This window comes from Anser brachyrhynchus, assembly GCF_964034855.1.
Source record: "Anser brachyrhynchus genome assembly, chromosome: 5".
NCBI lineage: Eukaryota > Metazoa > Chordata > Aves > Anseriformes > Anatidae > Anser > Anser brachyrhynchus.
This window is the reverse complement of record NC_137699.1, coordinates 17,373,759-17,389,669: the sequence shown is the minus strand read 5'-3', so window position 1 is coordinate 17,389,669 and position 15,911 is coordinate 17,373,759. Positions and strand designations below refer to the sequence as shown.

The 15,911-nt window shown below is 43.3% G+C and overlaps 2 protein-coding genes across 2 annotated transcripts in view; one reads left to right on the top strand and one right to left on the bottom strand.

The window, feature by feature from the left end:
• ABTB2 (ankyrin repeat and BTB domain containing 2) overlaps positions 1-15,911 on the bottom strand; it is a 140,853-nt gene that overhangs the window by 8,257 nt on the left and 116,685 nt on the right. The window contains exons 5-11 of the mRNA XM_080594498.1: positions 10,542-10,707; positions 7,012-7,101; positions 6,420-6,521; positions 4,715-4,811; positions 3,374-3,509; positions 1,269-1,495; positions 374-552 (exon numbers count right to left, since the gene is read on the bottom strand). Coding sequence (XP_080450624.1) covers positions 374-552; positions 1,269-1,495; positions 3,374-3,509; positions 4,715-4,811; positions 6,420-6,521; positions 7,012-7,101; positions 10,542-10,707 — 997 coding nt within the window. The remainder of the gene's footprint in view (positions 1-373; positions 553-1,268; positions 1,496-3,373; positions 3,510-4,714; positions 4,812-6,419; positions 6,522-7,011; positions 7,102-10,541; positions 10,708-15,911) is intronic.
• NAT10 (N-acetyltransferase 10) overlaps positions 1-15,911 on the top strand; it is a 103,014-nt gene that overhangs the window by 37,764 nt on the left and 49,339 nt on the right. The window lies entirely within an intron of this gene.

Below are 15,911 nucleotides of genomic sequence, written 5' to 3'. Positions count from 1 at the left end.
TGTTGCTGAACAAAAGCATTGTTCAGAAAGCTCCTAGAAGATACTACTGAAATAACCTGACTTGTCCAGTACTGCATTGATAATGATTCTTGTTATAGTCACATTGTTTCAAAAACCAGTTGCTGAACTAGACTTGAACAGAATAAGGTTCACTTCTATTGAAATTAATATCTATATTCTGAGGGCTGCTTTTATGATTCTCTCTCACTGGGCTGTATGTGAATTTAGATGGATGCTGTCAGGGACATCATACCATAGCTCACGGGGACTTTGCACACGCGTTCACTTGTTTTTGGTGTGCCCTGGCTTATACAATAGCAAAAGACATGGCTGGACCGCTTGGTTTTGATACTGTTACCAAAGTTATGATTACTTTGCTGGTTTTGAGGATATCAAACATGAGCTGCAACCCTTCATTAACCAGTTCTTCATTGTAGTCTTCTTCTTTAATGGTGACAAATTCCCGTAAGAGGGTCTGTACAACTGAGTAGCGAGACTGGTAGAAGGTTGTCCGTAGGGACTCGATCCACACGTGGAGCTTCCATGGGACTCCTGCAGCCATAACGAAGAGAAAGATGATGAATGCAGAAATAAGTGAGTAGAGACCTCTGTTAGTAGATACTAGCACCTAGCAGCACTGAAGTAGATCTTTACACATTTCTTTACAGTAGATGCATTAAAGGTGACTGAGCTGGGTCACTGACAGGTTAAGTGACTTGTCTACAACAGCAGAGGACTGGTATCAGGACCACGAGCTAGAATTTGCTGCTGGTTGTTAAGGGCCAGAGACTCCCTATTGTGTATTCAGCTTCATCAGCAGTCAGAGCCACAAGTCAATTTGAACGGAACTTGTATGAATACCTAACCCTACACAAAGTGTGAGGTCACTTCTCCTAGTTGCCTGTAACGGTCTAGAACACGAACTCAAAGCTTCTCTTTCCTACCTTTAGATCAAATCTGCTCTTCCACCTTAAACCACTTAATCTCTGATGTTATCTTCGTTTTTGAGACTGGCCTCTCTAACACAGACTACCTGATGAAGAGATGTGCCGCTTGCTTTTGGTTATTGGAAATTGAGGGTCTAGCCAAAAGTGACGGACAAAACACTTTTAAAATTTAAATTACGTATAGCTGTTTCCCATAAACGTATGGTAGCTCTGCAGTCGGGGTTACAGATGCTAAATGAAATGGACAAAGGAAAAAGCTTTTCATTCCCTACATGTGAGAATGACACTTAAAAAAAAATAATAATAAAGAAAACCCCTTACCAAGCGCCCTGAGCTCCATGGTGATGTCTACATAGCCGTGCTCAGCACTGTAGTACATGGCCTCCTGCAGGGCCTTCATTCTGGTTTTGCATAGCCTGACTTGTCCCTCGTTGGAGCTGCCCTGGCTGGAGGTGTCGCTCTCCACTCCTTCAGCTAAAATCTCCTCCAGTGAGAGGACATCTCCCTTCAGTTGCTGGGGCTGGGTCAGGAGCTTGCGCAGAACGTTCCTGAGGAAGAGAAAGGTGTATCATTTATGGATAAATGAAATAGCAATAATTTAGGCAGGACTGTGGTGATTTAAGTTTAGAGGTCTAGCGTAGCAAATAATTTCCTTCCCAAAGAGTCAGGTTTTGACAGACATCTGGCAGATACGGAGATGCTTTAAGGTGCTTATCCTTCTTCACTCCTCCAGCTAGAAATTGATGCCCTGAAAGCAAGGACAAAAGAATGCCATGTGCTCTTGTACCTTAGCAGAAACAGGGAATGTTTCAGAGCATTGGGGGCAAACTGATTTTTATTGCAGTCTATACTTTGGAACACGTATAGAAGAAGTGCACTTCTTTCTGCCAGCTCTAAGTGGGGTAACATCTTAAGGTCTGAAGTAAGAATTACCAAAGACTGTCTGTTAGAACCCTTGCTGTTTCCCCAAATGACCATCTTCAAGCACTGTTGTTTTAGTCAGACTTGTTTCCTGTATCAGTAAATAGAAACCATAAAAAATGATAGTTCTGCATCGCTAAATCCAGGGAGAATTTTCTGGTTTGGAATTTCACACAGCAGTTGCAAGAAGGAGGATTTCTTGTGTCCAAACAGTCACTTTAGAAAGCTTGCATCATTGGTCTCCCTGCAGACAGCTGGAGCCATCTGCAACAGACATTCCCCATCCCAGGGAGTCCACCCGAAATACTCGGCTGTGACACTGAATTGCCGCTAGCTGGTGCTCTCTTTGCACCCACGTTACGCCGTAGGGCTAAAACTGGGTAGTTTTGTGCTTTACATCACCTTCCCCTACCTGACAGGAGAATAAGCCTTGGCTTTCAGTTTGCGTGGTTGGAAGTCACAGCAGATTGTGGGAGCGGAACAGAGCTGGGAACAGAGCGGTGTTTGTGGAGTTCTCCACTGTAAATAACAGCATTAGGCTGTTCCAGCTTTGCTGAGTTTGGGCCTCATTTGAACTGGGGATGTTTTTGCTAGTGTAGCCAGATGTGTGCTGTACCTGGAGGTGCACTTCTGGCACTACTGTAAAGCACATCTATGCACAAGCAAGATAGCTGCTATTTAGCCTGTTGCAAGAAAGGCAGGCTGTAACGCTGCAAGACCCTCTGGATATCACGTACCCCAGCTACATGGGTGGTTTGGGCCTGTTTTAATTGGCTCATTGTGCTGACATTTTTTTCCGGGAACAAAAGGATTTCTCCATGAGTTTGTAAGTAATGTCTTATTTCTAAACAACCACCCTGCAAAGCAGGGGTTGAAAGCCCAGTCTAGTTTTTCCGTGTTTTAAATGACTGATCTCTTGGTTGGTTATCCAGAAACCAGAGATGCAGCCAACTGAAATCTATAGCAGTTTATTTTTCCCACCTCCTTGACGTGATTAGGGTCTGTCTTAGCATGTGAACTGCTATTTCTATAACCGGCCCATAAGTGGAACTCACGTATAGCCTAGAACCAGCTCTGTTAGCCCTCAGTGCCACGGAGATATTCCAGCAAATGAGTGAAAAAGCAAACAGAAACCTTTCTTTTGCATTTTGTGCTTTTGACTAAGATATAATTCCTTTTTTCAAAGTTACTGTTACTGAATAATGAAAATCTTGCATAATTTTTTTCCTCAAAGGGATGTAACAGAAAGCATCTACGGGCTTAAAGATTCATTCAGTCCCCCAAATGCTCACAACCAGCACTATCTACATCAGAATCAGAGTAACCTGAGATACTGAGCTGCCCTAGAAAAAAAATGGTTGCTATCAGCAGAGCCTTAATACCATCTTCTGAGCTACACACCCAGGGATTTGTGCACAAGACACCCAATACAAAGTCACATAGGAGTACCTACAGTGCGATAGCCTTAGGCAAAACCACTCTACTGAACATGAATGGAGCTTTACCTGTGCCCATGCGCAGCTGAATGACTGAAACAATTCATATCTTCGTGAAGTGATGAAGACATACTGTTGACTTCCAGCATGCTCAGGAGGGGATCGGCACCCCTGCTTAGTAATAAGCTGACCAACTCGTAGTTCCCTAGGAAACAATTGACAGAAATACAGTGGTGACTCCGTGCCTGTTACCCCTTTGAAAGCATAACATAGGGCTGTTAGCAGGCAGGCTGTACTAGCAACTTTTGTGCCGACAACTAGTGCTTTCAGAGCATCCTGCAAGCATGCGCTAGGCTTCATAGCATCTCTGAGAGGGAGGAACAGAGTCACAAAGCAGCCAAACTATGTAAGAGTGCGCAACTAGCTACAGGTGGAAAGAGAAATTGGTCTGGCACTTCCAGTACACACGAGCAGAGTCTCAGCTGTTCAGCTGCTGGTGGGTGAGGTTAACAGAGAAGGTCAGAAGGGAGCTGCTGTATGCTGCACTTGCTGACCACAGCTTCTGTAAAATCACCTTGCAGACAAGTGTATTGGTGCAGTTCACATTCAGCTGGGCCTCTTTTCCACCGTTTTCATTGGTTATAGTAGTGAGTGGTGGCAAGAGACCTAGCACAATGTGTATCTGTTACTGGGAAGGGAAGAGGCCATTTTTTTTATCCCTTCAGTAGAACTTGGAGCAGAGTAAAGCAGAGACTCATCTTCATGAAGACACAAAAATGAAGCAGAAAAAAAAAATGGCTAGAAGTGTTGAAAAACAACAGGTACTTTTAGGCTAGCACAGACTTGTTCACAGAATGCTAAACTTCTGTTATGACAGCAAAGTAGAAGAAATGCAGAATTTTACATTTGTTTAATAAATTAATAAAACAAATTTATATAAAAGCTATTCTTTCCCTAGGCTGAATTTAAACTTGTTAATTTTTGCATCTGGAAGTTATTTAGTTCCAAGACATGCCTAGGCTAGACAGTAGCTGTTTTATGTTTCTTGACAGTGCCCTATGCAAAGGAGTTGTTTTAGCTTTACTGTGGAGGCCACTGGCAGGAGATGAGTGTTGGTACTGCTGGCAAAAGCGGACAGTCGTTTAGTGCCCATCAGCTCTTGCACGTGATGACTGCTGATAGTCACTGCCAACCCAGGCTGGGTTTCTGCTAGTGGTTTAGAAATGAAAAAAGTGCTGGCTCTTTAGTATCCAGCTTGTGGATACTGAACTTGATATCTTTACTGTATCCACAGTACCTTCAAAATGCAGTGAATCCTAACATGTTTTACAGACAACTGACCCGCGCATCAATCAGTTGTGGTTCTGTGGTAGCAGAAGATGGAGTGTGCTGAGGCTGTGCATAACTTACCTGCTGCTGAAGCCAGTTGGAGCGGGGTCTCAGCATAGTTGTCTTCTCCACTGTTAACAGCAGAGCCCTCAACATGGGCACCAGCATCCAAGAGCAGCTGCAACAGACACGTTAAAGACAAGGAGTTGAGAAAAGAACAATTTAGGAAGACTTAACAGAAGAGGCTGTGTGTTAGAAAAGAAAACCTGTAGATTCATAATGAAGAGTGCATGCGCACAAAAGGAATGTCTCAAAGGCTGAAGCAAAGTGTGGATTGCAAGGCAAGTTTCTCATGCATTTCTTTAATCAGCCTAGGGCTAAAGCCTCTGCTTGAATGTCAGTTTAGAGACTTCTTATTTTCTGTTGTTTTACTGTACTTTGAATTGAGAGTTTATGCTGGAAAAAAAATCTCATCTGGCAGCTTGAGGAATATCTGTTTTCAAATCTCATTTATGAATCTGGATTTGCTATTGTAATTTCCCAACTCCAAAGAACTCTGCAATCAGAGCTTCACTTGGGCACACGGAGTCCATCATTTAGCTTCATGCTGTGCGCAGGGAACAGCACACACCTTCAGGGAGTTAGCCCTGGAGGCCAAACGTCCCCCCTTGGTCTCTCAGGCCCCGTGGAGCCTGCATAAGGAGACCCTGGCAGCCTCAGTGAGTTGCCACACACAGAACCGGCTTTCTTTGAACACAAGGAGCTACTCACAGTGGCAATTATGCATCTCCCAGATGCAGGGGAGAAGGCTACACGGCAGTGAGATCTCTTACGGCCAAGCAGTGCAGGCAGTCAGCAGCAGGGCACCCAGACAGCACCGCTTCCCGCCGCAGCCCCATGGGTGCCGTCCCCCTCCCCTGGCAGCAAAGATGAGCGCTGGGCTCCTGCCTGCAGGGGAGGTTCTTCCGCTGCGGGTGGGAGTCCAGATGGCTGTATTGTGTAACGCTGTCACAACTGAACAGCTTCAGCCGGCCCCATTTGACACTGGCCTTGGCACTGACAGCACATACATTCACATTTTTATTTTAAACCTGTTTGTAGAGCATGACAGCTGCCCATGGGCTGGTTTGTTTCTTTTGAGATGCCAACTATTCCATGCAATGACCACATGGTAGGCCTTAACTGCAAAGGTGATTTCACACACAGATTCCAGAAAGCTATCATCTACCCTTTAAGGAATGGTTGCCAAAGGAGATTTTTTGTAGTCTTTAGAAGTTTTAAACAAAATAAGAGAAACAAACATTGTGGGTATGCAGTCCAGCAGGAACTTTGATATACCTGGCTACATCTCCTGGGAGAATCACACTCCTACCACACCTGTAAATTAAGGCTGTCCAACCTTTGTAATACCAAAGGCTGTACTGGCAAATTGCCAGGTGGGATCTAATCTTTATAATTATTTACAAATGTATACAAACAAACAATGACTGTATGCAACCTCCATTTGCTTACGTCTTTTTTTCCCTTTAAGCAGAAGGCAAATTAAATTCAGCAGCCGCTGACTACCTGCTGTGATTAGTTTTGAGTTCCCCTTGAAGTTCAGGTAGGATTTCTGGTATTCCACACTATTCTGCTACTCCCTGCATTAATTCCATAGAAAAGGGAGTGGGCAGATACTCGAGCCACCTGACAGTGAGGGTGCTGCCCAGCACTCAGCTCAGTGCTGCACGCCAGTCCCTCAGTGTCTGCTTTAACGGTTCCCGACCGGAGGATCTCCGCAGCTTACCTGCACGACAGATATGTGCCCATGTAATACAGCAAAGGTGAGAGCAGTCCAGTGCCGACTGTCAGGATGGACTGAAGGGTAGCGCGGAGAGGTGCTGGGAACCTGGGCAAAAGAAACCAGGTAGTTATTAACCATTGCAGCGTATCTTAAGATTTCTACGTAACTGGCTTTTCCCTTTGTAAGTGACAGCCCCAGGGAATAGTAACTAATGTCATTTAGAAAATGCTGCCAGCACTGCTCACTCTGTCCAGTCCCCTGGGCCTTTTTAATGGGCTTGCTGGTTTCTCCTAGTGGCAGCTCTTTCAGGAAGGAAGCCCCTTTACCCGCACCGTGCCTATTATTAGGCTTGTCATTGCCAATCATAATTGCAGCCACTGAGTGCTCCAAGAGATTTTGACATTTTTTCTCCCCCTCCCAAATCCCTGAAGCAGTGATTTCTGAAAGAAATGCCTTGCTCTGAGTCCAATGTAAAAGCTTCCAGAAGGGAAGACTTCAGTTGCTACAAGAGATTTCATAGTGATTTCTTAGCTGCTCTTGTTAATTTATAGATCAAGAATGAATAATTTTGGTGAGAGTTTCCTCCATTACTTACTGGGATATCTAAATTTGCTCCGGCATCTATAAGCATTTGGACCATAGCTTCATCTCCAGCAGCACAGGCGTACATTAGTGGGGTCATACCCTTCAGGAAATGAAAAAAAAATGGTTACCTTTCTATACCTTGCAACAGTGAATCTGTCATGTACACCGAGTTTGAATCTCACACAGTGTGTATCTGTGCACACATGCACGTGTAGGGACAGCACACGCACATGTTGAAAACATTCTGGTTTCTGTGTAGAGCTGGCACCATGTATTAATATGGGAAAGCAATGTGGACAAAAAATTAGGGGACAAGACTGCAAGAATACAAAAGGGATCGCTGAAAATCGCAGCCATGTATTGTCCACAATTCTTGAGCTTTCCTGAGGCTGCCAAAAAAGAAATAGCATTTCTTGGATCATTTGTAGCCAGATGAACTGAAAGCAGAAAACAACACAAAAGTATGCAGATGAATTTATTTGGCAACATATCCCCATTGCTAAAATCCTGTTTGCCACAATATTTCAGCATTTCAATCCCATAAATCTGCCTCTCTCTTTTTACTTAACCAACAAACTGTGACGGCTCAGAGATGAATTATGAGAGAAATGAGCCTTACTTACAGAGCTAATTTCAGGAGTAGCCAAGGACAGAAAGGAAACGGCCTAGTAAAATTCATTCCTGCTCACGTCCTACAGTGTTTCCCCCCGCTTAATTACTTTGTTTGAATTTTCCACAGGTAGTATTTCTGCAGTTCATTGTGTATAATATAACTGCATGAACTGAATGAATAATACAGCTTTGTCTTTAGACAGATGTATCGTAAAATAGAAGTAAAGTTCACACAGAGGAGTTCTGGTCCTGTATCTGCAAAGGCATCTTTTCAAAACAGCCACAATTCCCATCCTCCTGCACGTGAGACAGCCGTACGCATTTGCGAAGATCTTTCAGGGGTGGGAGGATGGGTGAGTTTGGTTTTCTGGGGCTTTGAGAGGGAGACCAGCTCTAATATAGACAGGTAACATGAGAATTCTAAACTTGGGTTGGCAGGCACAAGCCTGTACATGGTCAGGGTTCTATTAAGCTACCAGGTTAACATAGATGCATTTTTTTCCCTCGTCCAATATCAGCTTTGCATTCGCTGCTTGCTAGTCAGTATTCATAGGGAAGAAGAGATTGGTTTCATGCAATCTGAAGGGTTAGGAAAACAGAGAGCTGCTTCGTACCAGCTAGAAGCGAATACAAGGAAGGTCCTGCTCCAAGTTCAGGTTTCTGAAGCTATTCTGAGTTCTCTCTCTCTCTCTCTCTCTCTCAAAATTTATCTATGCACACAGATGTATAGAAGTGGGTCTGAACACAGACCTTAATGCTGGATGTGCTCACATTCTGGGAGTGGTCAAAACCTGAACCTGGATCTAAAGGCTATATGCTAAATTAGTCCAACAATTCCAGTGGTAGGATTTGCAAAAAACCTTTTGCTGTACTTGCCACACAAGAGGCAGTCACACCTGTTCGCAGTGACTCAGGGGTGCTTGCCTACTGTGCACTGTTTTAAAAAGACTCATCGTTACCAAAGGAAGTCAAAATACATCAACTTAGTTTATGAGGTGCCAGTGTCCAACGTTCTATCCTACGACAGGACATTCAGACCTGCTTTCTGTTGCTGTGCCTACATCAGTTATCCCTGAATCAGGCATACTGGCATTACAGGAAGGGGAAAACAAAAGCTAGCTGCAAAGTTCAGATTGGGTTTCATATTCCAGTTACGTCAGAGTTCACTGCTAAGTGTTTGGATTTAATTCTCTCTGTGGTTGGTAGTGTGATGGAGGTTGCTTGCTGAGTTGAAATTATGAGTTGCTCCAGAATCACTGACGTGGAGAATTTCAGAGCAGCTCTGTCTCCAAAGAGAGACGTGTTGCCCTCCTTGGTCGCTACCAAAACACTGTTTTGAAACATGGGAGCAGCACTCTGCAAAGACAACAGAGCTGCCAGTGCTGTACGATCTCCCTGTTCACAGTAGGACTGGCTAGAGGAAGACAGCAGCAGGATGATAACAAGACCATAAATAAGTGACATATAAGTGATAAATACAGTCCTCAACCTTTCCAGCGAGTTGCCTACAATGCAGGGTCCTTATGTATAAAAAAAAAGCGAAACAGCTGGCTTGCTGTAGACAGGTAAAAAATGTCCCTCAGTGAGAAGTGATTGGCTTGGCACCAGTGCCAGGATACTGAGGTTCACAGTGCAAAATACCAGAGCAAGAATACAGCAGTTCTGCTTTGGAAGAATGAAAGTCCTTAGGGCTACATAAGCCAAAACTGCAAAAACTTAAGAAAAAAAATAATAAAGGAAGTAAGTGGCAGACTTACTTTATTCATAAAATAAATCTGCCACCAGTGTCACTTTAATAAAGTGAATGTCAAGGGCACCTGTGAAATGATACCCTACCTCTGTGACCACAAAACTCATTATATGGGGTATGTAAATAAGGCAACTACATACTTAAATGGAGACTTGTGCAGCAGCAATTCTGATCATATTTGCATACATATTCCTACCTTCTTTTAAATTGCAGGATGGTAGAAAGAACCATGGAAGATGTGCCAATTTCAGAATTCAGTCTGAAGTGCCACAGCACTAAAACACAGTATCACACAGCCCTATGAGAAAACCTCTCTACTTGTATGTAAATCCTTCCTACTGATAAATATCCTATTGTTTTTGAGACATGACAGCTCATTCTCGTTGCTGTGACAGCTATAATGAGTGTTTATTTGGGGGAGGTGTTTTTTTTCTTTTTTTTTTAATTAAAAGCTAATTCAATGCTTTGAATTATGCCCCAGAGAACAGACTCTGCTGTTACTTGATGGGACTGACAGCAGAAGCAGCCAAAGACTTACCAGGCTACCAAGTCCCCATACTTAAATCTAGCTGAGCAGGGAACAGGTAAAAACAAACAAAAAAAGACACATCGGCACAGTGAGCTTTCAGCAAAGCTAATACCAATGGATACCAATGCCACTGGGGTTCTCTGTGCTGTTTGTTATACCAGACTGTACCGAGAACACACAATTCACTTCACACGGGCAACCTGAAAGCCATCAGACAGCAACACCTTTTGGTCGCTCATCACTGACCCACACAGGATTTCGGCTGTTGAACCAGAAGAGAGTGTCACTGGCAAAAACCACTTTGTTTTGACATTGTCTCAGCATTAAGACAACATCAGACTTTCCATTTGCAGCCAGCATATTAACCTGTCTTCCATCAGTGTCTGAGACACGCCATCCAAGGAACAGCCCTGCATTCCAGCTGATAAAGAAACAATTCACTCTAGGCTTTGACTGGCTTTTCAGGAGGTGGCATGAGGGGGGACTTACTTTTTTTTTTATTTAAGAGATACGTTCTCAGAATAAAACACCAGATGGACTTAGAAAAGACACTGAGAGGCAACTAACGCTTAAGACTTCACACATTGATTTGCTACACAGAAAGGAACACACAATTTGGTCATACAAAGAATTTTTTGTGTGCGCATACCTGATCATCCATGGTGTTAACTCCATCGGGTCCTAGTGCATCTATTGCTTGATTGATCAGATCTGTCCTTCCGCAGTTTAACATTCGGAAACCCAGATCCTGCTGGAATTTTTCGGTAGCAGCCTTAGCATCCAGTCTCCGGAAGGAACTAAAGCAGCATTCAGGTCTGTAAAGGATAAAATAATTTCTGGATTTTGGTCTTTTTTTATTTTTTTTTCCACATCTCTCTCCCTGTCTCAGAAATCAGGCTTATTTAATGTCACAGTTTTACCTAGTGCATACTTTCCCCACTGTGTAATCATTTCTGAAAAATCTGGCTATCTTCAATCATATTGGAGATGGAAGATTTTGTTCTTAGAGATAGTAAATTCATATAAATACTGAGAGAAGAGAGACGAGCCCAAGCAGAGGAACTTCACTGGTGCCCTCCTCTGAGAGAAAGGCAGAAAGAAATCCTTATTCCTTGCCACTCAGCCCGTCACTACAAGGGTGTCTCTGGACCAGGCACTGCTTGTGCTACACCTTCACCAGCAGAACAGCAAAGGGATGCCAGGCTATGCCTGTTCTGAAATGGGCACTGAACACCTTCGGCTTCTACAGCAGTGAGGTTGTGGTGGGAGAAGGGTCACAGGATGCACACCTGCAGCAACCAGATTTCATTAATTCTGCTTCTCGTGATAAATAAATAAAATTTTCTTTAACTAATTAGCTATATATCATTTGTGATATCACATCGTATGGTAGCCCATCAAACATACAAAAACATATTCTAAGAAGGAAAAAGGTGGAAAGAAGGTGTACATATACATAAAATACCAGTCAGGTGATAGTACTAGGATGAAACAATTATGTTGTCTGACCACCAGACTATTATTTTGAAATAAAAGATATTTCTAAAATAAGATAATGATCCTTACTCCTCAGATTCTTTTCTGGAGAAAAAAAAATCAAATTCAAAATCAAAAACAAACCAACCAACCAAAAAGTCAAATCAAAATCATTCTCAACTCTCTTCCAATGCCTCAAAGGAAGTGTGCTAACATTTCTATGAGTTTCTATTAAATCCTTATCCTCTAGCTGACTATCAAACAACCTTTATCTCATTTGGAAGGAGTTCAGAGATTACTGTAAATCATCTGGTTATCTGCTGAGAGACTTCTGAATTCCAAACCTGGAGGTCTATCTCCTTCGCTGAAGAAGCATTCCCAACTTGGAGGCACTTCCTATCTCAGCTGAGTACTGATATGGTCAGCCCTTTGATGTTATTTCAGGGCGAGTGCCTCCTCTACTCGTTGTCTGGTTTTCAGCACAGGCTCTAGTGCGAACTCTCAGTAAGTGCAATATTAGCCTGCCAAGTTCCTTTGAAAAATGAGACTCTTTCAACGGGGCTAACCTCTTCTGGAAACTTTGTATGGCCTGCCAGATAAGTAAAACACTCATCACTTCACTTAGAAGACTCAGGATGAATCTTATGCAAGTATTAATTCAGCTGGTCATTTTGTATGCTTCTGAACTTGCATTGATGACAAATGGTGACCAGATGCAACGAACAATATGCTGAGTTAACAAAACTCACTCCCCAGCCTGGTGACCGGTCACACTGCACATGGGAAACCAGCATCTCACCGCAGCTGCTCTCAGAGAGGAACTACACCAGGGTGCAATTTGGGGAACAGTCAGCAGGGAAGCAAAGTGACAGCCCTGGAGTCACCAGCTCTTCGGAGATACATCTGTGAATAAATGTAGCTCCCAGGCAGCTGAGTGCAAGTATTTGACGGGAAGACAAGATCTTGGAAGCATCCAGATACTAGATTAGGACACATGCAGCACAGAGCACAAGATGACAGTAAGGTAAGGCTTACTGTTAGACATACACAAGTCCTCAAGCTAAACTAGCCAATTAATAGTCTTGTTCTGTCAAGGTAATTGGTACAGTATCACGATACTACAGTATTTTATAATTATGATACCATAGCTGTATTATAATAATCATCATCCTAATGCAAACAAGTGAAATAGAAAGACATAAACTTGAAAGCCGTTGAACCTCAGAAAATAAATGAAGTTCTTAAAGAGATGGTACCTGTCTTTGCACATTGTTTCTGTCTTGCTAACAGGTGCGATCCCACTCAGTGCTATTTACACGCACTGGTGGAGCAGGGGGACAGTTCACTGATGAGCCCTGCCGAGCGAGCAGCAAAACAAAGCAGTTGCGTGGAGCTATCAGAGGGATGGGGCAAAAAGGTGGGCTGTAGTGCGTGGCCTGGAGCTGCCAGCAGGCAGCTGCAGGCAGGCAAGTTCAGGTGCAGCAATGTGAAGTTCTGGGGGCTTTACTCCTGGGGCACAGCCTATGCACAACTTCCCAGCGCAAGTTGACTACACATTTGCTGTTCTGCAGTAGTTGCTTGACAGCGTGCTTGCCTACGATAGAGGCGAAATCGCTTTTTCTTTTAGAGTGTGATAAAAGTTAGAGCATCCTCCGAGAGCCAGCGGGAAAGAGCTCACAGATGCACAACTGCTGTGCAGCAGCTGTACCCACAGCAGGTTTTCCATGCGTGAGTTGTTATCCTGTGGAGGAGAGAGGCAAACCCTTGCTTGCTTCCTAGGGTAAAGCCTGTGCTCAAGCAGCTGCCCAGATGGCAGCTCCCACGTGCTCTGAGCTGTGCCTGGGGATAACTGGAGAACTGAAGCTGGACTGAGGAACCTGGGGGCGCAGAGCCCAGATTGCAGGGAAGGGAAGGGGGCTGAGGTCTCAGTTTGGGACAGGATGGCTTGAAGAGGTAGGAGCAAGGAGCCTGGTGTGCTCCTCGGACTTCACAAACAAGTTGCTCCACGCAGGGAGGCTATTGGTAGTGAGTGATTTAAATTTGGCCTGCAGAGAGGGAACAATACAAAAAATAGCGTACGATGAAAGCAATATTAAAATTATATTTAGGTAGGTGGAAAAGAAACAAAGCTCTCTGCAATCTAGCATTTCCCCACTTACATTATCATTTAACCAGTAATAGGTGAGTACAGAAGATGTTTATAAATCATGTGGCAAACAAATCGAGAGCATCGTATTTGAAGGCTTTATCCACTAAGACACAAACAGTAGCTCTAGATAACTATGCTGCCCAAGCAGTCTGTGTCAGAGAAGAGATATTAGAGGTCGAAATTTCAGGTTATCCTAACTGCACTTTGTTCTTCTGCACAACTTCTTTTTCACAGTTTTCAACATACCCTATCTGATGCATCACTGCTGCAAGGAACTATCACTATTGGACTTTTAGTCTGTGTGTCATAAGGAAAAGCTATTTGCAATTTGCCTGTTGTCACACAGCTAGCCAGGGATAAATTTGGCTTCCGTTCCAAGACTTCCTTTCCCTTAAATGCGTTGTAATTGCTGGATACAGATGACTGCTTTACAGGATGATATAACAGGCATTTGCAAATGAGGCACATCTCTCTCCTCATATTTTTTCTGTTAGTTTAATTCTTTCATGCAGCAAAAAGACAGTGTTCTTTATCTCATGCCACACATCACAGAACATCCTTAGGCCTCTGAAAATAATAGTCAGGCAAGACAGTTCAGAACAAAGATCTGATCAAGCTTAACTTCATCAACCAAGTTAAGCAAGGCTAAGTCTTCCCTTTTAGCTCGTATCAGAAGCAAAAAACAAACACCCAAATCCCTGCCTTCTTTTTTCTCCTCCCCCCCCCCCCCCCAAAAAAAAAAAAATTGCAGAGAAAGAGTAGAAGGTGTGGATTCAGTTTTGAAAGCAAGCGTCTTTATAAAGGTGAGATCAAAAGAAAAATTATGGAACTGATTGGAAGTGCTTGTAATTAGTTTAGTCTTCTATGGTACTGTTCAACAGAGAATTTCAAAGGTTTTGGCAAGAATTAGGCACATATGTAACATTAGCTTAGTCCACATTAACTAGCACCTACCATCCACTCATAAACCTGAGCAACTTGTGCTTTAATTGACACTGAGCACACATATATTGGCCGAGTAAAAGGAAACGAAACATGCTACAGGCTCCTGGACTAAGTGCACAATTCCCGCTTTGTGGACACAAAGCCCAGCTGCTTCCTTTCAGTGTACACAATTCCCATGGATCATCTGTTTAAGTTGGCTTTTAAAAAACACTGGCAGCACTCTGTCAGTCAGGTACCACACCTGAGGAGAAAGGCAGCAAGTGGCAGCTGAGAACAGGACCAGGAGTCGGCTGCAGCCAAGGAAACATTCGGAAAGCTGCTCCTTCCTGCCACGCAGCCCTGAGGTACCAGCTCCCAGCAGAGACCCAGCGGGTCCGCAGCAGTTTGAGCTCACCCGCCTGGCTGACCTGGCAGGAGCAGTGCGGGCGGCTACAGGGCAGACGTAGCTTCAAAGGGTGCCACCTCGTAGCTTCCGTAGCTATGTCGCTTTGTCCCTATAGTGCAGCTATATGGAACAGTCTCAGCCTGCGTTATCATATCTGGCAGAGTCAGAAATAGCAGACATGCCACGAATGAGCTTGGAGCAGAGTTCAGTCATCTAATTGCACCAGCATACTTGCCAACTAATTTAGCTTTGCATTAGATTTTGTGGCTACTAAGTAGTATCCCTCATTTCACAAATGGGGAGACAGAGACGTAGCAAAAAGCAAGAGCCTTCTTGGCTGCCAAAGGTAAAGTAAAAAGCAACAAAAACAGATGGAGGACTCCTGATTAAAAGCCTCTCGTTGCTTCTCTTGTTCATGAAAAAGAATTCTAATAGTAGTAACATATATCGTATATCTGTTCAGCTAATCATTTCATCACTTAAGAGCATGATAAAAGTAGTATTCATTGTTATTAATGTGTCCAGCCCACTCATTTAACCCACAGTTAATATGGGGTGCAAAATTCATTTGAGAAGCAAGAATTTACCTTGCGCTAATGTTCAAGATATAACTCTGATATCAAAAGCAGTGTTAATGAGAGCAACTTAAAGAGACTACAAACACTGAATAAAATATCTATGATGTGGTAATGAACCAAGCTAATTATAAATCCCTGTTCAATCCTTGTGAGAGGAGGAGGATTTTAAAAAAAGTACTTATACTTTTCATCAAGGTTATCTCAGAAAGCAAAGAATTATCTTGTAATTAAGACCAAAGCATAAACGAACAGACACTTGTATTTCAATCTGTCTCTATCTCATTCTTCCTACACAACTTTTGGCATGACAAAATCTTTCTATCCCAGCTACAGCGTTTGGCCAAAGCTCCTTTATCTCTGGAGCACTAAGAAGGTGAGCGTGTGTTGCCCATATAGTATTTTGAGATCCTGCTCTCATGAAGTACAGAAAGAAAAACATTGTAAAGGTTACAATTACTTCAGCTGCTTATAAAGCTCAGTCCACAT